The 20,907-nt window shown below is 46.5% G+C and overlaps 1 protein-coding gene across 1 annotated transcript; it reads left to right on the top strand.

Moving 5' to 3' along the window:
* Window positions 1-366: 366 nt before the first annotated feature.
* Window positions 367-20,625, top strand: LOC139588157 (solute carrier family 23 member 1-like). Its single transcript, XM_071423172.1, has 12 exons — window positions 367-683; window positions 3,213-3,362; window positions 4,648-4,805; window positions 7,808-7,967; window positions 9,281-9,462; window positions 11,197-11,317; window positions 11,655-11,811; window positions 11,997-12,250; window positions 15,924-16,088; window positions 16,942-17,050; window positions 18,020-18,115; window positions 19,230-20,625. Exons 1-12 carry the CDS (start codon window positions 630-632, stop codon window positions 19,511-19,513), a joined length of 1,890 nt encoding a protein of 629 aa, XP_071279273.1. The 5' UTR covers window positions 367-629; the 3' UTR covers window positions 19,514-20,625.
* The last annotated feature ends 282 nt before the right edge of the window (window positions 20,626-20,907 follow it).

Raw genomic sequence — 20,907 nt, 5'->3', positions numbered from 1 at the left:
CATATATGCCAACACTTGGTCCTTGGTCGCTGCCATAAATAAATTCACAGAAAAAGCTTCATTCTTTTCAGGCTGTAATAGGAGCATCCTACAAGATGACAATGTTTGTATATCAGCCAAAATATACAGTAGTTTATATATTAAATAAGTGAAACTGTATAGTAATTGAATGTCCCAAAGTTGATGACAAAGATCTTCAAACAGGCCCAACCCACACGAAAAATGCAAGTTGCTGTTGAAACAGTAATGAAGCAACAATTTCCAAGGCTGTGTGGGATGCCTCTCTGATATCCTCCAGCATCCTTACCTGTGGATGAAGTTTTTCTGTCAGCAGTTACTGATTCTCTCATTCCAGTGAAGGGCTGCTTTCCAGATTGTTTGAATGCCAGTTCTCTAATCAGCTGGAGGAAAGGAGTCACTTATATAAGCCCAAGAAAATGAAATACTTCTGCAATGCAGCTCACATGAATAGCTAGGACTGAGCACTGTTTGGCCCCTGAAATCCAGCTTCTGCATCTTCTCACCCTGTTTCTTTGGGGCTGTTTTGACTGAAAGGAGTGGGAATTTGGAAGGCTTTCCTCTTCTGACTGGTTCATTTTCAAGGCAGTTGGTGAAGGCAAACAGAAGGCATGACACCCTCTTCAGACAAAGATATCAATGGGCTAGGTAACCCCAGCTTTGAGGTGAGTCTGCTTTCTGAAGGGGTAATTCTTGCATAAAGAGGTACAAACCCTGTGGAAGGAGGAGAAGGGGAAAGCCAGGGGCTCGGGCTGCTGCAATGATTCTGGTGTGTGCTAAACTTCTGTCTTGGCTGTTATTGACAAGAATCTGAGGAATGATTTCCTCACTACAGCCCCTGCTGCTGCTGCAGGCTCAGCATACTTTCTACTCTCTGGCACCCTTTTAACTTCTTTTCCCTCCACTATTTCTAAAATGATAATGTAGATGAATGGCAGTGCATGTGTGTATCTGTACTGAAAAACAGGTGAGCTTGTGGTTGTGCTCCTGGGTAAAGCATTTTATGTATTCATTAGAAAAATTACAGTAGAATTTTAGCCTAGTAAAGACTGTGTTTCTTTGTCTTTTGGACCTATTTCCAGTGAGGTGAATTGTTAGAAATGTGGATGAAGAAGAGATTTGGATGTCAGCTGAGGAGGGCACCCTGTAGAATTATAGATGTGTAGTAAAAGCTGTAAATGATGTGCCAGTCCAGGGGTGTGTGGTACGCTGAGAATGCTGCTAGCTGTAACAGCCATGGGCAAGGTCCTGGGATATGATAGCCCTCTTCCTATCCCAAAGCAGGGGTCACCTCCATTAGAAACTAAAAACTTTGCTTATTTTCTGTCAGCAGGTGTGAAGGAGGTGGGTCCTGCAAACATCTTGCCACCTTGATACAGACCACCTGTCTGTGCTACCTTGGAGGAAACATTTAACCTCCAAGTGTACAAGTCCCACATTTCTTGGGTAGCTCTGGGTGAGCTTGCTATGTGCAGTGGAGGTGCTGTGCCAGCTGTGGGCAGAGCCTCAGGGAAGTGCTCAGAGTCAGTCCGTTTTCTTTCCTTATTTTTAACAGGCTCTCCATTTGAACTTGTTCTGCCATAACATATCAGACTTGTGAATTTTTATGGTTTGAATCACCCTAGAGAGGGTAGAAGACAAAGGTCTTTTACCTGTAGTTCAAGTAGTTCAGTTCCTGACTGCCTTCTTGATGCACTTATTTAAGATGTGATTGAGGACCCTCATGCTGTGCCTGGAGCCTGAGGCACATCCTGGTCCCCTGGATTCATGGGAGCAGCTGGGCTGAGAACCCTGCTCCAGACTGCTCCTGCCTTGTCCTCCTGCCAGCATCTCAGCCTCACAGGCTGGCTGAGGTTGGAATGCAACTCTGGAGATCACCTTTTCCAAACCCCTGCTCAAGCAGGGCTGTCCAGAGCCAGCTGCCTAGGGCTGTGTCCAGACAGTTTTTTAATATCTCTGAGGATGGAGAATCCACAACCTCTCTAGGCAACCTGTGCAGTGCTTGGTCACTCTCACAGCAAAAAAATCTTTTCAGATTTTAAGATGGTACTTCCTTAATTTCAGTTTGAGTCCAGTGCCTCTGTTCCTTTCTCATCCTGATATCTCCACTCCATCCTTTTCCTGATGAGCCCCGCTCTCTCCCCCCCAGCTCCTGGGGAGGGTCAGGCACTCATGTGATGATCATGTGGGGCTGTTACTGGCACAGGCTCTGCCTGCCTGGAATATGCCTCCTGGTTAATACAGGGGAAATTGCAGTGAAAAGAAATGAGCTTACTGCTGTCTGCCTAGCTTAGCATTTGTCTACCCGTGGTGTTATTCAGGAGTAATTGTCTCCAAATAATTCCATGCATGGGCAGTCTTAAGTACCTTGCTGTACATTTGTTAATCCGTGGCTCAGGCTCTCTTGTTCTGAAATGAAAATGTCAGGACAGGGAGTTATTAAGGAACACCTTTTCCTCTTGAAGTTTATGCCTGAGTCAGTTTGAATTAAATCTGCCTTCACCTGTCTATTTTGAAGTATCTGTAATGCTCCCAGTTTGCCCAGGCTGGATAAATATGCTGTGTTTGTTAAAGAGGTGTCCCTGTGTTTCAGCCAGCTCCTCTGGAGGAGCAGGGTTTTCTAGTAGGACAAAAGGCAGGTGTCTTTATCAAGGCACAACACTGGTAAAGGTAAGCATAAGGAGATTGAAAGAGAAGACCTAGGAAATGAAATATAAAATGTGCTTCTACTCAGTAATTAGTGTCAGCCAGGTATTTTAGCATGTTTTATAAAAAATGCTGTTTGGGTGGAATTGCCAGGACGTACAGAAACCAGAGGACAGTGCAGCTTTCACTGATAAGCCCACTGCACACTCTTCCTTGCTTATGGTTGCAATGATAAAACTAGATTTTAATGATATTAACACACTTTGTCTGGACGTCCCTTTGAGATTGAGACACCCTCTAGTGTTTCTTCAGGCCTAGACACACCAGCACATACAAATATTTTCTGTATATGTTTTGTGCCTCTGTTTTAATTTCTCCTCCTTGGTTTGTTTTTGTTTTGTTTTGTTTTGTTTTTAAATATTGTGGCATTGTTGAAAGCTACACAGGAGGTATTCCTGCCAGATGTGGAGCATGGCTGCAAGAGAGGCAGCTGCTGGGCATCTGCAGGGCCAGGCTCTGGCTAACAAAGTGTCTCTCCTGTTGTCCAGGGTAAACGTGGGAGCCACTGCCATTTCTCATCAGTTCATGCTGCCTGGGGCCCAGAGGAGGGTGGAGGCACTAGCCACAGTGAGACCAAGCTTGGCTACACTGTCACAGATGTGCCACCCTGGTATCTGTGCATCCTGCTGGGCATTCAGGTGAGACGGGAAAGCAAGTGGAGGCTGGGGGGAGGTAAAAGTTACATGGCTGTTCAGCCAGTTAATTGGGGTGAAACCTAAATTTGGGAGTGTTTTACTTTCACAGGGCTTGAATGGAGCTCTGAGGCTGGATCTTAGTGAGCTCAAGTCCTTTGGTCCACATCCTGAGCATTGATTATTATCATCATGCCCACAGTTACATTGCATCCTTTGAAGTGCAAATGGTCAGGCAGAGTCCTGAGGCAGGGGTCAAACAGTTAATAAGAGAACATGTGGGGTACCTGGGCTGAAGATAGCCAGATGTGTAAGGGCTTTCTGAACTTCTGCCTTCCCATGGCAACAAAAACTCAGCAGCAGGCCACATGCTGTTTTGGCTGGTGTCTGTGCCCAGGTGTGTTAAATGACCCAGTACCACCAATGCCATGCTGGGCAGGGAGCCTATGGGAAAGGAGACCTCAGAGTCATTAAGATAATGATGGACTGTGCTTGGAGGTAGAATTTTGTACTTGGTTTCCTTAAATGGAAATTTAGAGTGTATCAACCCAAAATATCTGCATCATAATTTTAATAAAACATGCCTGTAGTGAATAAAGTGTGATTCTGAGTGCCACCAGTTCCACCACTGCAGTGCTGTGCTCCAATGTGAGAGTGAACAACATAGGTTAATAATTAAAATAAAAAGAGGCTTTAAAAATTGTTTTCAGATTTAGTCATTAACAACAGGTCATTGTAGAAATATGTCTGTGACTCTTCTGACAAACACAATGCCCAATTCTTCCATTCTTTGGCACTCACTTTTTATGGTTATCCATAATTGTGCTCTGTGAGAAAAGCTACTGATGGCAAAAAATGCGTAGCTCCAATTTGCCAACTTTTTATGTCATCCTTTGTGGTGCAAATAAGATGGACTGAAATATTGCATTCACCTTGCCTGATTGCTCTGTCCTGTACCTTGGGAGGTCCCCAGCTTCCTGGGGAAGTATGTCCAACAGCTTTGTCTGCAGATGCTGGGGATAAACTGGTTGTGTCTGACAGTGGTCTGGGAAGTCCACAGCACTACAAAAGGTCTTTGGACATGTAAAGGAGGAGACATTTCAGTGGGTGCATTGCAATTCTTGTAGGTGCTTTGGAACAGCTCCTAACAGAGCATTAAAGCTGCCAAAACAAAGAGAGAGGATGGGTAATGTTAGTATAGCACAAATCTGTGAGTTCTCTCAACAACAGGGTAATAACACAGAGCCAGGTCTGTGTCCTTCTTCACCCAGTCTTTCTCTGTGGCTCCTAGCACTTCTTGACAGCCATAGGAGGTCTTGTAGCCGTCCCGCTGATGCTCTCCAAAGGCCTTTGCCTCCAGCACGACCTACTGACCCAGAGCCACCTGATCAGCACCATCATCTTTGTCTCAGGAATTTGCACCCTGCTGCAAGTCCTCTTTGGAGTGAGGTAGGCCAAATGCAAGAGCTGAGAATGTGAGCAGTTACTCTGTGCTAGGCCACCACCCTGTTGGAGAGTTTATCAGTGAGTCATTTGTTACCCTTGGGCAATCAGGGTCCATGCCAAAGCACCCTGAAACTGCTGAGAGCTTTGCAGGGTTACCTTGCTGTTCCGAATTTTCCATCTCCTGATACTTCATATACCTTTTGTTTGGCTTATAAGGAATCTGTCCTCAAAACAATAGAGCATTGCAACATGCAGTAAAAAGTACTTGCTTGTTCCTCACTCCAGGGATCTTCCAGCTGAGGCAGGAGCCTTCTGATTTGGGCTCAGGGTCAAGAGAACACAAATTCTACAGGAAACTCTAGGGGTCAAGTCCATCTGCCACCACTTAGGGACTCAGGGAAGAGTTCAGCAGCACATCCTGGTATGTGGTGCCACTTCACATGCTCAGGGATTTGTGGCATAAAAGGTAAATCCTTTGCTGATGAGCAGCTAGCAGTGAGATGAGCATGGAATTGCTATTCAGTACTCAGAAAAAGAATATTTAGTGACAGAGATGACTGCAAGTACTCCCCTTTTCCAGAAAGACCCTGTATCTTTGCTGACCTTGAAAAATCTCTTCTATTTCCCTTGTCATAACTCTGGGCTGTCTCTGTCTTTCCATAGGCTGTTTTTTCCTCCAGTATGGTGGGAACCTGTGTTTTTTGCTTCAAAGACAAAAGCTATACATTCTTTGACTTCTGAACCTGATGGACTCTGGTTAATCACTGGTCAACTGCCAGCTCCACAAAATGTTTTCCCTCCTTCTGCTTCATTCACTACTGAAACTTTTCTGTCTCTCTTTGTCTTAAGAAGTGTCTGTAGACAAACTTCCTGAGGAGTGCTCCCCTTCTCCTAGATTGTTACAGGATTAGTGGAGGAAAGAGGAGCACCTTGACCACAAAAAACAGAGAAACTGGGTTTTCAGCTAAATTCAGGCTGGAGTCCATGACCATCAGTGCTGGTGCAATTCAGGCATTCTGAGTTCTCCCAGGCACCCTCCAAATGCCTCGGTGCATTCCTGAGAGCTGTAATGTCCCTTGCTCTCTGTTAACTGGGGATTAAAGAGTAGCAGAGAGCCTCTCTCTCCCATGGATGAATAGCTAATTGAGGTACAACAGATCAAATTAAGTGGTAAGGAGCTGTTCCCATGGGGTAAACTTGATTGGCTTTTGCCCTGCTGAGGATGCAATTGCCTTGTTGCTGACCCCAACTATAAGGCATGAGGACATTCATGAAGCAATAGCCAAGGGAAAAGCTGACCCACTGCAACCTGCAGCTCTGTCATGTTCCACAGCATGAAAAAGCAGCAGTGGGTCCCAGACAGTCACTAGAGACACTGTCAGAGGCTCCTGAGGGGAGACACAGGTCTTTGCTGTTATGGTGAGTCCTGCTTAGGAAATGCTTGCACATCATATACTGGTTATCAAAACACAGTATTGCCTTCCCTATTTCTGCAGCTTTCCCTCTTGCAGACCCCACAGGAAAGAGTTCAGTGTACCCCATAGGTATCACCTTGGCACCCCATTTTCCTCTGAGCCTGCCAATGGCAACATTGAGCTCCCCCGTGCCAACACTGTCTGTGAAATATCTTAGGGACCAACACAACAGAAACTATAAATCTATTGTTAGATTCCAAGTCATGGCCCTGGGCCTTCTCTGTTTGTTTTTGTTTGTTTCTTGTGCCTTGCCCAGCAAAATCGTTTCAAAACTTTGACAGTGTTTCAGTTGTGCATGACTAGTATAAATATTTGGTTTAGGTGACAGAGACACGGTCTGTTACAGCTACACCATCCCCTATTTCAAGAATGTTAGAAATTCCTCTGTTTCGGGGAAAGCTGTGCCCTGCAAAAGCAGTCACCTGAATTGCTGTCCCATGGCTTTTCTGAACAGGTGCCATGAGAGCTCCTGGCACAAGGAGAGGTTGCTTTGGGAGTTTCTCCTAGGGGTGTTCCCTAAAGGAAGGAAAACAGAGGCACCTTGGAGATTTCCCTTGGCTGTTTTGAGGATGTTGTGCCCACCCTCAGGCAGCTTAGGATTTTTCATGCACACTAGAGGAATGGTTAAAAAAACTTGCACTGCAATGGGGGCTTATGTGGGGCTTTGAGGAGTCAGTCAGGCCTTTTAGGTCTCTGTCTCCATTTCTTCATGTGTGGAAAAAGAGGCTGGTGAAGCTCAAAGGAGCATTGCTCTGCTGTATAAATCTCTGCATGAAGCCAGTGCTGAACTCCTCTGGAGATGCAAGTTCCTTGCTACTCTGAGGAATTCCCAGGGGGAGAAATACTCTAAGCCAGGAGACATGTGGTGTGGGGGGAGAGCCAAGGTCACCCAGTCACCCAGTCAGTGCCCATAGACCCCTCCATGCAGGTTTCCTTTCTAGTTTCAGTGCAAGTGCAGAAGAGGAATTGGCATTAAAACCCGGTGTACTAAAAGCCAGGTCACATTTTCTATCAGGATTGTTGTGACATGGAGAGTATTTAGTGCATGCCCTTGTGTGCATGAGCATATTGTGAAGAAAGCCAAAGCACCCAAAGGGGAGAGAGGAAGCAACTGGATATTGGCAAGATTGACTGAACTTTTCTTCAGCATTTCACTGTCTTTCTTCCTTGGTTTTCTTCCCCCCGCCAGATTTTTCCTACTCTGTGCATGTCTGTGGTCTCATCGGCCATTAGAAGCACTACTTCTTCCTTAACAGGGGGTAGCAGGGTTGGACTGTAGCACCCATGTGCCCCTCCATTGCTGGTGTTTGAACCTCAGCTCTTACCCCATGTCAGTGCTCTTGCATGCAATGGGCAGCAATTCCTCCCCATGGTCAGTGACAGTGACCTGCCACAACAATTCAAAAGATCCTGTCAGAGGCCATGGGCAGACTGATTTTTAAATTTATTTTGCTTTCCTTTCTCTCACCCTTACAGAGCAGAGTTTCTAGCACTCTCACTTGTCATTTTTTCCCTCTGCTTTCCTTCCAGGCTGCCTATTATTCAAGGAGGGACTTTAACATTCCTGACCCCCACCTTGGCAATGCTGTCTCTCCCCGACTGGAAGTGCCCTGCCTGGACAAACAATGCCACCCTGGTGAATGCTTCTTCACCAGAATTCATCCAAGTCTGGCAGACACGGATGCGAGAGGTATATTCCCTTTTCAGTGGCACCTGCTCTGTATCAGGGCTGTTTGCTTTCAGTAAAGTGCCTGACCATATCATGGTCATCACAGCTGGAAAAACTTCTATTCCCAATGAACCTTGGCCCTCAAGCTGTTGCAGCTTTCTAAGCATCTATTCTCTATCAAAAATGTAGTTGCTTCTCTGCTGCTGAACAGGGGACATGCAGACATCCTCATGTGATTTATGGTCCCTGCAAAGTCTCCCCTCGTCCAGTCAGATCCCTTCTCTATAAAGCATGGTTAGCCCAGAAGAAGAAAGGGAGGGAAAATATTTTCAAGGAAACAGCCCTGTCTAAGCACAGGAAACCTAGTAAAAAAATGCAAGGCAAAACCTACTGTAAATATTAAGGAAAAGGACATTCTTAGGTAATCAGAAGGGAGAGGGAAAAGTCAGGGGTCTCACTGCCTTGTTCTACATCAATTGCCTTTATCAGAGCAAGTGACTAAATTTGCCTCTGTGGATCCATTTGTTGGTGTGTTTTCCAAACCTCTGGGAAGTGTTGAAAGCTCACCAGGGGTTTGCTGTGCAGCACAGGTTGCTCTCTGCTGATTCATATAAATCTATCCCAAGGGCATTGCTGACATCTCGTTTCAGCCTGGGTCATTCACCCAGCCCCTGGAGCTGGGGGAAGGAAGGTGCTCAACACCACCTTGCAGCCTGGGCTTGTTACCAAGTCTGAGAAGGCAGAGAGCAGCCTTGTCCCTGCCTGAAGCTGACACTGAGGTGAGCAGCATTTCAGAATGTAATTGCTGGCTCCTTAGCAGTGATTGTCAAACACTGGGAAGTTCAGGGTGATAAATGTGCTCCCAGAGTGAAACCCAGGAAAAAAAAAAGAGGCTGTGATGAGTCACTTGCCTCATCAGTGTGCTGAAGAGACCTGAGCCCTTCCCAAAAGGAAGATCAGTGGAGACCATGGCCCTGCTCCTGTTTTTGGGGCAAGAACTTTTCCCCTGTCTTGGGGGAGCAGGCAGGAGAGTGCAGGGCAGATGATGCATGCTTGGGTGGCCCAAGAGGACAGGGAGGAGGTGATCTCTGGAATAAAATTAGCCCTGGTGAGGACTAAATCCATCAGCCAAGGTGGGGGGGGGGGTTGCTGTGCTGCTGCTTTGGTGGTCCTTCCCACATGTAATTCTCAGCCAGATTTTATTGTTGTCAGCAGGAGGCCTCTAAGCCACTCTGTTGCCAGAGACTGAGCCTGGCTCTCATGCTGGATTTGCACTGACATGAAGAAAAGGCTCAACAGCTCGAGTTCCTTCCAACCTCTGGTTTTTTTTCCAGGTGCAAGGAACTATCATTGTAACTTCTTGCTTTCAAATCTTCGTTGGATTTTCTGGCCTGATTGGATTTCTGATGAGGTTCATCGGCCCCCTGACAATTGCCCCCACTATCACCTTGGTTGTACTACCTCTGTTTGAGTCAGCTGGAGATATGGCTGGGCAGCACTGGGGCATAGCATTCCTGTAAGTCTCACATCTCTGTGGGAAAGATGAGAGTACACAAATCACTTGCCTCTAATATGAAACCAAGTGTCACAGTCTGTAGCAGAGTTCCCCTGGGTTCAAGGTTTATTTCTTGAGCACCAACATGTGACAGCCTTGTGCAAGGCAGCCATGTGACAAAATCATTCTCCTCCAATCCCCAGGAGGTTAAGCTCTCAGCAACAAAGCAAAACCCAAACTTGAGTTAAAAAATCACTGATTTTTGTAAAAATACAAAGTCCATAGGTCAGTAGAGACACAAGCCTTCCCCATGTGTGTGCAGTCTCCGTCACAGTTGTCTACACACACTGTCTTACACACCTGTTATTTAAGTTTAAAAGACATTCCTAAAATGACCAAGTTGAGCATTCAGGTATTCTGTGTTGAAATAGCTGGTGCTTTATGTATTGTCTTCACATGAGTAGGAGGAATTGTTCCCTCCAGAGTCGTAAGGCTGCTGAGCACCTTTGTTAATGCAAATGGATGAAGTGTGCACTCACACAGTCTGTCTGGACTCTGTAGCATTAGAAACCCCAAATGGAAACCAGTTCCTCCTCAGACTTTCTCCCTTCAGTCATCCAGTGCTTTGAATTGTGTATGTCACGGAGTGTCTTTGCAGAGAAGTGAGGATAGAGGTTTCTTTGCACTGTTGGAATTCTGCTTGTCCCTGACTACTGCACCTACAGTTTGCCACCTTTTCACATGGGGAAAACTACCAGTTTTCCAGTGAAGTCAGTGCACTTCAGCTGGTGCAATTGATTTCTCACCATATCCTATCCATATTAATTCACTCCATGTATAAAAATTAGATTTGTTGTAGAATAATGAGGAGGCCTTCAGAGGCCTGGCTAACCCAGGAGATGTCCATGGTCTTCTAGCAGCTCAGCAGTCAAAGGTGGGATGCCCAGTCCCTGCCCTCTTTCCCCATGTGGTAGCCTCCAGCTTCATCTGGTTGGCCTCTCTGGGCAAAAGGCGCATGAGGGGCAGGCTGTGAGTGCACCCAGATGTGCTGCTGTTCCCAGATGTGTCCTACACAAGGGATGGGAGAGGAGCTGCAGCTGCAGTTACTTCCATCGGCGCGAGCCCCGGGTGCTGCCAGGGACACAGGGGAGCCCCTCCACAGCTCAGCCCTTGCTGACAGAGAGCCATGCTCTCCCCTCCTTGCCTGGCTGGGAGGGCTCTGAGGGCACCATGTGCAGCCCCACAGTCCCAGCATGGTTTTTTCTTTCAAAACAGGGATTTGCACAGCCAAACCAAATCCTCTTCTTTTATCTGTGTCACAGGAGCTTTTTGCCCCTTGAAGAACAAAACCTGAAATCAGGAAACAATAAATCCTGTATTTCTAGTGTATCTGAATTACACAGGCAGAACCTGAACCTTGCATGTCTGTCAGGTCTTTCTTTTACTTATGAGGCATTTTTAACCTTTCTGCAACTGTGTCATACTCACAGATCCACTGCCTGGGGTGTCAGTGTTGAAACAATAAGGGTAAAAAAGAGTTGTTTGCAAATATGCTGAGCTATCAGTAGATTGTGATGGAAAGCTTGTTCCATGCCTGGCTTGGTAGAGTGGGGAGCCACCCTCTGCTGCTGAGAGCCTGTTTTCAGGGGTCTTCTGGAGTTCTGGGTTCTTGGGTTGCAGATCTTCACTTAATGTGGAGACAGGTGGGCACCTGGGCACCCCCTTTGTTTACAGTCTCATTTCCCCTCCTTCTAGGACTACTTTTTTCATAGTTCTGTTCTCTCAGTACTTGAAACACGTTGCTGTGCCGCTGCCATCTTACCAGAGAGGCAAGAAGTCCCACTTCTCTCCAGTCTACCTCTTCCAGATCTTCCCGGTACGTTGGGGTTCCTGGATACCAGGGAATTGTGACAGGGACTGGCCTCACCCACTCTGGGCTGCCTGGGCTCTTTCCACTCGTGTCCAGATGAGTGAGTGCTTCCCAGCTGAGCCTGTGTGGTAAGGGGCAGAGAGGAAAAAGCTCCCCATGGCCCTGATTATTGGGAGGGAGGGAGGGAGGGAGAGAAGAAGAGAGGGCCACCAGGAGCTCCTGCTGCCTCTTTGCCTCCCTTCCGTGTGCAGGGAGAAGGGTCGGGCGGGGACCCATTGTCCACCGCAGCCGTGCTGAGGACGCAGCCATACCCTAACCAGACCCCCCTGCTTGTGATGGGCAGGTGCTGCTGGGGCTCTCGCTGAGCTGGCTGCTCTGCTACGTGCTGACAGTGACCAGCGTCCTCCCTGCGGCCCCCAGTGCCTACGGCCACCTGGCCCGGACAGACAGCCGCGGGGACGTTCTGTCACAGGCTCCCTGGTTCCGGCTGCCTTACCCAGGTACCACCGCCTCCCCTTCCCCATCCCGCCTACTCCTGCCTCCGCCTCCACTTACCAGGAGGAGAGGAAATGTCAAAAATCAGGCGAACACCCACAGGCATTCCTGCTGTTCTTCCTCCCCCGGGGCACATTTCAGGGCAAATGAAACCTTGAAATTCCAGCTGAACCGAGCTCTTTACTTGCAGGCCAGTGGGGAACGCCAACGGTGAGCCTGGCCGGGATCTTTGGCATCCTAGCCGGGGTGATTTCCTCCATGCTGGAGTCCGTGGGCGATTACTACGCCTGTGCCCGCCTGTGCGGGGCCCCGCCGCCGCCGGAGCACGCCATCAGCCGCGGCATCGGCGTGGAGGGCATCGGCTGCCTGCTGGCCGGGGCCTGGGGCACGGGCAGCGGCACCACGTCCTACAGCGAGAATGTGGGAGCCCTGGGCATCACCAAGGTGAGCCTCGCCGCAGGGTGGTGCCTCCCGGAGGGCTCCCCCGCGGGGGTGCGCACATGGCTGCGTGCTGGACCTGCGGAGTGAGCTCAGGCCACCTCCCGAAAGTTTTATAACTTATATATTGTCGGAGTATCGGGGGGCAGGACGGTCGGGACGGATGGAGACGAGAGGTCGTGGAATTTGCGGTTTATTGCAAAGGGCCTGGGTGCAGGGCCCTGCTGGGAGCTGCCAGCCACAGCTCCCAGCAGGCCCGAGAGAAGAGAGGGGTAGAGAGGATGAGAGAGAGAGAGTAAGGGAGTAAAAAAGGTAAGAGCGTTAAAGGGTAAAGAGAGTAAAAGGGTAATAGAGTGAGGTTCTTGTTACAATACAATAAATCTTCTATGTTGAGTATTCTAATTCTCACTAACTAATTTAGTACAATATACAAATCTTATAGCATTTCCATACAGCCTATAAGAATCATTACATTACCATACTGTGTTACATTTTAAACCCTCAAAACTACTCTTTGGACCCCTTCTGCCAAGCTAGTAGGGTCTGCTCTGACCCTTGGAGCTGTCTGCAAGCAGAGGGTCTTGTTTCATCAAAGGGGATTACCTTCAGTCAGGCCACACCATTGTTTTCCTGTTGTTCAGTAACTAAGGTATCTCAAAGCTTGCTTTCATTTCAATCTCACTTATAGTTTCTATATTCTCAAAATCTTTTGCCAGACAATCATATTTATAAGGCTTTCCTGTTTCATCTTCCCTGCTGCTTTCATTTCAATCTCACTTACAGTTTCTATATTCTCAAAATCTTTTGCCAGACAATCATATTTATAAGGCTTTCCTGTTTCATCTTCCCCAACAATATATAACTTAGAACATGGGAAAATTGTGCCTTGGCACATTGGTGACCAGCTCAGCAGCACTGCAAATGACTTAACAGAGGTGGGCAGTGCTTCCCTTCCTCTGCCTCTGGCCTGCATAGGGAATTAGTGCACTCACTCAGACACCTGGCCTAGGTAAGGCTGGAGAGACCATGCTACATCTGAGCTAACCCATACGGGCATGGAGAGGGAGAGGAGAGAAAGGGAAAGGATCAATATTAATAGGGCTTCAAATTCCACAACTTCTATAACCCAAGGATGGTAATCATATGAAAGGTAGACTATTTCTTCAGGGTTACAAAATGTGATTGCAAAGGTTTGTGTGTGAGTCCCTTGAGTATATTAATTGCACTTATCAGGGAAAGAAATTTCCAGAGATAAGCTTGACAGTCAGATCAAAGATTTTCACTAAGCTTTGCAGCCATAGGATAGGCTGACAGACATCTAGCTGCTAACTGGACAACATTTTCAAATCATTACCAAATAAGCAGTGATAAACCAGAGGAGTAGTGAGCCAGTTAATAAATCCTTACAGCTTCCACTCTATAATATTGCTTATTTCACTGCATTTTACAAACCTCACTGACAATAACCCTTTTGCACACATGGCAGTGTTAGTGTTTGACTGAGGTGGCTACCTCAAGCACCAAGGGCTGTCTGGATGTCTGCATGGAGTCCAGTTTAGCCCATCACCACGTGTGCATTGTCACTAGGAAGTCTGTGCATACTAACCATCCACCTGAGCCAGCTCTTCCTGATGTGCAGTTTGCTGCATGCTTATATGTTTGGGATGCTGCCCAAATTCATAATTACCAGATTACAGGACATGTATTCTCACAATGTATGCTAAGTCCTCCAGGAGGACATGCCATCCTTGCTGATTCAGGAGAGGTGTTTCCCTTGGATCCCTCATCTGCTCACTCTGTCCACACTTGAAAGAGCTGAAAACAGAGTGTCATCTCAGTTGAAATTGAAATCAGTGTAAACACTCTGGCTGGGACAGATGGGGATGCTGAGAGCACAAGGCAGATTTAATTTCCTTTTTTACGTGGGAAACACGTTTTTCCATAACAAATGGAAACACAAGAGACTTGTTTCCTCTCTTAAACACAGATGTCCAGCACCACTGGAGAAGTCTTTGGAGATCTCAGATACATACAGGGCTGACAGATAAGGCAAGGAGAAGCTGCTAGAAACTGCCAAAATGCAACATCTTACATGGTATCAGATATTTAAATTGCTTGATCAGGCCTGGTACGCCAGTACTGAGAACTCCTTTCCAAGAAAAGGAGGATTTTAAAATATTAAATTTTAATATTGTGGGGAACCCTGCAGTTACTTCAGCCTTAAGAAAGAGAACTGATTTTATTGTTTTCCTGACATAATTGAAGTAAACTCCAAACCATTGGCTTTAGCAGAATATGGTCACAGTGCTGTCACTGGATTAGGTGTTTGCTTTTAAGGCCAACTCCATATACTTTGTAATTCAACATTTTAGCAAATTGAGACTTTGAATCTTTGTTCTAATCCTGGAACAAATAGATCTGTTGACTTTTATTAATTAACATTTAGATGGTAATAGTGTCCCAAGGTTTTAAGCCAGAGTATAAAAAGCAATAAAGCACCTGAAGGAAATGCATGATTTTATTTTGAAACTCCACACCAAATCTTTTTTATTTATCTTTCACAATCAAGAAAGACTTAAAATATTTTAAATGGACATGTTTAAGAAATACTTAAAAAGAGATACTATTAGTTACTGAGAATGTTTTTGTTGAAAGCATTCACAAAAAGCCTGTCCTGCAATTAGACATTCTTCAAATATTTGAACGGAGGGATTAAAACATTTAATTGAATTATAAAATGTTTGCAGAGGATTACAGAGCTGGCCTGACACAAATATTGTAAGTTTAGCATGATTCTTTGGCAGTCCAAGTTTTAGTGTGGGCTTGGAAGTTTAATGAATATTGCTGCTTTCCTTTTCACTTTCTATATAAATGTCTCAACCCTTTATTTAGCAGATACTCTTTTTCTTTCCTATTCATATGCTCTAACAGATCTGAATAAAGGGTATGGCTTGGTCCTTCATCCCATCTTTTTCGTAGTGCTTAACCAAAAAAAGGCCTAGGGGAAAAAATGAGAAAAAAAATGTTTTACTGAAGATAGATGGGTGATGAGAGATAGGGACAGAGCAAAACACTTCCTCACTTCTTATTTTTTGACCATAGAAAGGATAGATCAGATCCCAGAGCTTAGGATGGAGTAGCCAGCCAGCTCTGGTCTCTGAAATCTTGATCTCCAGGGAATGGAGGGATCCTTGTGGGATACCTCATTGAAAGCCACTTCTGGATGTCAATCCAAACCCTGACAGAAGGATTGTCCATTGAACTGACTGGGGGGGGTTGCAGTGCCAGGCTTGTATGTATGCCAAGATATTTCTAGGCTAAAGCAAGAGCAAGTGGGTATTACTGTGCTCTTAATTATTATTATTTTTTTAGATTTCATTTTAATAGCAAACTATTGAAGTTCTGTCAATAGTAGGAGAGAGGATAACACTGAGTAAATAGGTGTGGTACTTTCAGAGTGCCTTTTGTGGTAAATATCTATGGTGCACAAACACTTATGCTTCCCATTCAGTGTCAGCATCGCAGCTCACCAGCAGCTGTATCCAGACCTGTCCCTGAACGTGCCATGCACTGCTAGGCCCAGAGCAGCAGCACCTACCTGACAGGCTGGCTCTGGAGCCTGCCCCCACACCTTCTCTGCCGGTCAGTGCGTGACTGCCTCCTCTTCCTCTTGGTGCAGGTGGGGAGCCGAATGGTGATCATTGCTGGTGCCTGTGCCATGCTCCTGAGCGGCATCTTGGGGAAGGTTGGGGCCATGCTGGCCAGCATTCCCATCCCTGTGATTGGAGGCATGTTCCTCGTGATGTTCGGAGTTATCGCGGCAGTGGGCATCTCCAGTTTGCAGGTAACAGCTGTGTGAGCACTGCTGCATCCTGGGGAAGGGGACTTCATGTCATTGAAACAGAGAATCATAGAATAAGCTCAGCTGGAAGGGACCCATCAAGACCATTGAGTCCAACTGCTGGCCCTGAGCAGGACACCCCAAGAGTCACACCCTGTACCTGAGAACATTGTTCAGACACTTCCTGAGCTCTGTCAGGCTGGTGCTGTGGCCACTTCCTTGGGGAGCCTGTTCTAGTGCCCAAACACCCTCTGGGTGAAAAGCTTCTTCCTGATATCCAACCTAAACCTCCTCTGACTCAGCTCCATGCCATCTTCTGTCACAGGTCATGAGATTTAAGAGATCAGTACTTACCCCTGTGCTTCCCCTCATGTGGAAGCTGCAGACTGCAGTGAGGTCTCCCCTCAGTCTCCTCTTCTCCAGGCTGAACAGGCCAAGTGACCTCAGCTGCTCCTCATACAGCTTCCCCTCCAGACCCTTCACCATCCCTGTGGCCCTCCTTTGGACACTCGCTAATAGCTTTACATCTTATATTGTGGTGCCCAAAACTGCACACAGCACCCTCAGTTTCAAGTCAGTTTCTTACAGACTGTGTCAGCTATAACCAGACTGCAAACATTTATGTTGGCAATTCCTCAGGTGAAGATAAGGGGCTGTACACAGAGGGGCTGAATCCCAGAGGGCTCCCTGGCATGGGCAGGGCTGGTTGGCACTGGGGACTGCAGGATCACAAATGCCCCAGCAGCACCAGGGCTGGGTCCATTCCTGATTCCAGTGTTTGCATCCCACCATGTCTCATGAACACAACCGTAATCCAGAGTTTTGTGTATGTAATGTATGAAATTTCTCTGTGCAGTATACAGATATGAACTCCTCAAGAAACATCTTTATCTTTGGATTTTCTCTATTTGCTGGCCTCACAATTCCCAGCTGGGCAAACAAAAATAGTGCTCTGCTGAAAACAGGTAAGAAGTGACATCAGAAGCATTTTCTGCAGCATGAAATGGAAGGAAAGGCTGACCAGAGAAATCTTTTAAAATAGTTTTTTCTGTATAAAATGCTGAAATCTGTGCTTTGACTGTTGCCTGTTTCTTTTTGTGAGGGCTATTTTTGCCTTTTGCCCTGGATGCATAGCTCTGGTGCAGAAATCTCTGCTTTTGGTCAGTGACTGGATTCTCATGAATGAGGCTTTCTTATGTGCTCATAAACAATAAAATGCTGTGCTTTCAAAATGCAAGAGCATACTCCTCTACTAAATTCCATCAAGTTCACTTTATTGAAATTTTCAGTTCTCCAGCAGCTGGCCCTTCACTGTTTCTTGTGTGACTGATGTCTTCATCACAAAGGCCAGAGTGTCCTCTCTTAAAGCATACATGGTGTGCTGGGTGGGCTGATTAAAGAGCTGGGCCCACAAACCCCATGCTCTATAGATGTCCTGTCAGCTGCTCAGTGCCACTGGGCTTAACTCATGGCCATCAGCCCTCAAGGGGAAAGAAACATCACACCTGATGGGCTTGTGGTGCTGAAATCCCATGCTAAATATACTCAGATTTCTTTGGGAACTGAAGCTCATGCTCTGTAGGGAGCTGATAGGTGTCATGTTGTGCACATGCTGAATGTGTTTGGAGCAGAAGGTGGCTTTTTCTCAGACAGTGCTGGGGTCTGCACTGTTAATAAGCTCTTAATGTATTTATGAGCCATTTCCTGCCCACTGTGAGTCTGTGAATAATCATGTAGAATAAAACTATTAAGTCTGAAACTGGCTGTGAGATCATTCTCCCTTCCACTCCCAAATCTTACACTCTGCTTTGGATTTGCAAGTCTTGTCCAAGCAAGCATACAGCTTGCAGCCTCTTGGCATCAGAAATGTTGCTGGTAGAACAGGTAAAATGCTTTTCCTGCACCACAATCTAAAGCTTTTTTTTTTTTGCTAGGAATCATCCAGCTTGACCAAGTGATCCTGGTGCTTCTCACCACTGGCATGTTTGTGGGTGGACTTCTGGGCTTTATCCTGGATAACACCATTCCAGGTAGGATTTGCTGAAATGAGCTGCTAGTTTGTGCCTGTATAAGGATTTGTTCCCTGGTACTTTTTGTTTTCATGACTCCTGTTCTATGGATAGGAGTTGTGCTAGCAACCATGAAATACCGTGTGACTGCACTCCTCTCAGAGAGGAGTGAGGAACAGGAGACATCACTGAAATGGTCTCTGGATGGAAAACAGCAGCTTATCAAAAATTAAATAATTTGTCAGGAAGAACTCAGGCTGAGGAAAAGGTTTATTTGGCAAATATGTCTTTCAGGGAACATGCCTGCCTAAAACCATATTGCTAGTTAAAAGGAGAGAGGAAAGCAGCTGTAAGAAGTGGAAGGAGCCAGCACGGGAGCTGCTAAAACTGAAGCTGAACTAAAGCCACAGCAGTGGAAAGCAGTAGGAAAGGCTGGTGCTGGCCCTCAAAGACAGCAAAGAGCCTTGGATTTTCATCTAGCATGGGGAGGGAATGAATAAGAATAGGAGAGGAAACCCTCTTTTCTGCTGCAGGAAAAGAGCAGGAAGAAAGGACACTCTGTTTAACCAGATTCTGTTACTGTCTGTGGCTTCTCAGAAAGCCAGTCTCCTTTTGGCTCATTAATTTTCCTGCAGCCTTCAATCATCAGCTCCTCTGGGCAGAATTTACAGGTAGGATCACTCCCTTTCCCAAGAGGTTCTTTGCTGCCATAGCAGTTACAGGCACTTAGGAATTCCTTTGGCTAGGGTAAATACCTGTAACTGACTAATAACTGTTAGCTAAATCTGCTCTGAAGTGTCTGTCTGGGCAGGTAACATCCAGCCTTGCTTTCCCAGCACTGCATGAACTTCCCCTTTGAACAGTTCTTGGATCTCCTGTGGCAGGTGAAAACTTCTTGGTATACGATTCCCATGGAAAGCATGGAGAAGGCTGCTAATCTGGAAGCTGTTGCAGGAAAAGGGGTATTGTCTGGAAGCTCATTAGTGAATATTTGTAGAGCTCTTTGGAGCTGAAAGGGTTTAAGTAGAAGGGATTTGTATTTTGTGCTGGGTCTGCTGGGATTTGAGCAGAGAGTGTGAGGCACACAAAGCAGCCCTGCTGTTTTAAACACAACAACCTCACTTTGCTCTTGCAGGAACACAGGAGGAGCGGGGGCTCCTGGCATGGAAGCAAAGCCACAAGGGAGGGATGGAGAGCTCTCAGCTCATTTCCAAGGTCTATGATCTTCCCTTTGGCATAGGCACCAGATACTGCAATGTCTCTTGGTTTCGCTATCTCCCTGCTTGCCCCAAAAAACTGTCTTGTGACAAGAGAATGGATGAACTGAAAGCTGCTAGGCAGAAAACCAGTGTTGAAGCATGCTTAGAAAGAAACTCTGAGGTTGGTGCTGATACACCAGTCAGCACCAATTGGTGCTGATACAAGGATATAAACACCTCGCCTGCAAGTGAACTCATCTTAGAAACAGAGGTCTGAAAGTATGTCTGCAGCCCCTATCATCTGAGCATGAGCTGGCAGCTGTTCGAGAGGGAAGCAGGAAAAGGATAATGTCTTCCTCTTCCCAGCTCTGCTGACTGCACCACTGATGGCCTTGAGGAAGTAATTTTTTCCTTCTCTCTTCTTGGCTGCTCACTTGTAGGAAGAACCTGATCCCTCCTCGGGGAACACCAAAGCCCAAGAAATGCCTAGGAAAGGTTTTCTGTTTCCTTCTTGCACTGACCCTTGGGCACCCTAAGGGGCAGCTGTTCAGCTCAAGCAGGAGGGCTTCCTGTCCCCTGATGTGGCAGCTGAAGGAGCTTCCCTAATGTGGGCCCTGCACCACTCTCGGGCATCCCTTGGGTTGGGGTTAATCCCCAGCACCTTAAAGCAACACCCACCTCTCACCTTGTGTTGTATACCTCATCCTGGCCAAGGGGAAGGAGCAGGTGCCTCTAGCTCATGATTCATCTCATTCCAAATTCCCTTCATTTAGCCAGTCAAATGAATGTTGTAGGTGAGGCATCTAAAGTTAATGGGATGGATTGTCTTCTGAACGTGTCTCTTCTGCCTCAGACCACAGAGGGACTCTAGAGACCTTAGTTAGGTTCTTGACCTAACAGAAAAAAACAGCCTTACTGAAATGTATTCCACCTTTGGAATGCTGGGAGGAGTCTCAGGAGAACCAGGTTGGGCACCCAACCCTACAAAGATGAAGGAATGCTCATCAAATATAATGGAGAAAACACTTCTGCTCACAATCCTTCACATCCCTATGCTGATTCTGTGTCCTGTGTACCCTTGCTGTACCTGTTTGGTCTAGTGTGGTGATTGTGTGGTGAAAAGCACTTCTCTGGAAAACAGGTGTGCAGGTAATTGCTCCTGTTCCCTATTAGCTTCAACCTTTAGGGCCATATGCAATGTGATGACATGTGGTCCTGTGGTTCCTGGTGCTGTGTAATAAAATTGTTGCTGTAGCATAAGTTTGTGTTTCCTTCATTGAGATTAATACTTGTTTTTTGTAAGTATAATAAATAATAACATGTACACTGTAATGCTATTTCTCAGAGTGGTTGCTGGACTGAGTGGCAGGTGGTATTCAAAATATCACATGCAGGTATTCAAAGAACCACTGCACTCCTGTGAACTCTGATCAGGCAAGAGGAGGGACCAAAGTGACATTCTTCACCTTCTCCTTAACATCATCTCACAATGCTTCTAGCCTCAAAGCAATGCCAGCATGTCTAAATGAACTGGGAAGGTCAGGGAATAGCAAGGCTGCACCCTGCAGAACTCTGAAGAGCTCTTAAACCCAAACAGGACCCCTGCAACCCCAC

Source organism: Agelaius tricolor, unplaced genomic scaffold (genome assembly GCF_023055355.1).
Source record: "Agelaius tricolor isolate 1412-34295 unplaced genomic scaffold, bAgeTri1.0.p SCAF_3, whole genome shotgun sequence".
In the NCBI taxonomy this organism is placed as follows: Eukaryota; Metazoa; Chordata; class Aves; order Passeriformes; family Icteridae; genus Agelaius; species Agelaius tricolor.
The sequence above is the reverse complement of the archived record's forward strand: the minus strand, read 5'-3'. Positions and strand labels throughout refer to the sequence as shown.

Excerpts from the sequence above, each read along its gene's own strand:
- LOC139588157 (XM_071423172.1), top strand. The coding sequence starts at position 630 with ATGACACCCTCTTCAGACAAAGATATCAATGGGCTAGGTAACCCCAGC. Across the intron at positions 7,968-9,280 it reads GGCAGACACGGATGCGAGAG|GTGCAAGGAACTATCATTGT; the intron begins GTATATTCCCTT and ends TTTTTTTTCCAG. Across the intron at positions 16,089-16,941 it reads TGGGCATCTCCAGTTTGCAG|TATACAGATATGAACTCCTC; the intron begins GTAACAGCTGTG and ends TTCTCTGTGCAG.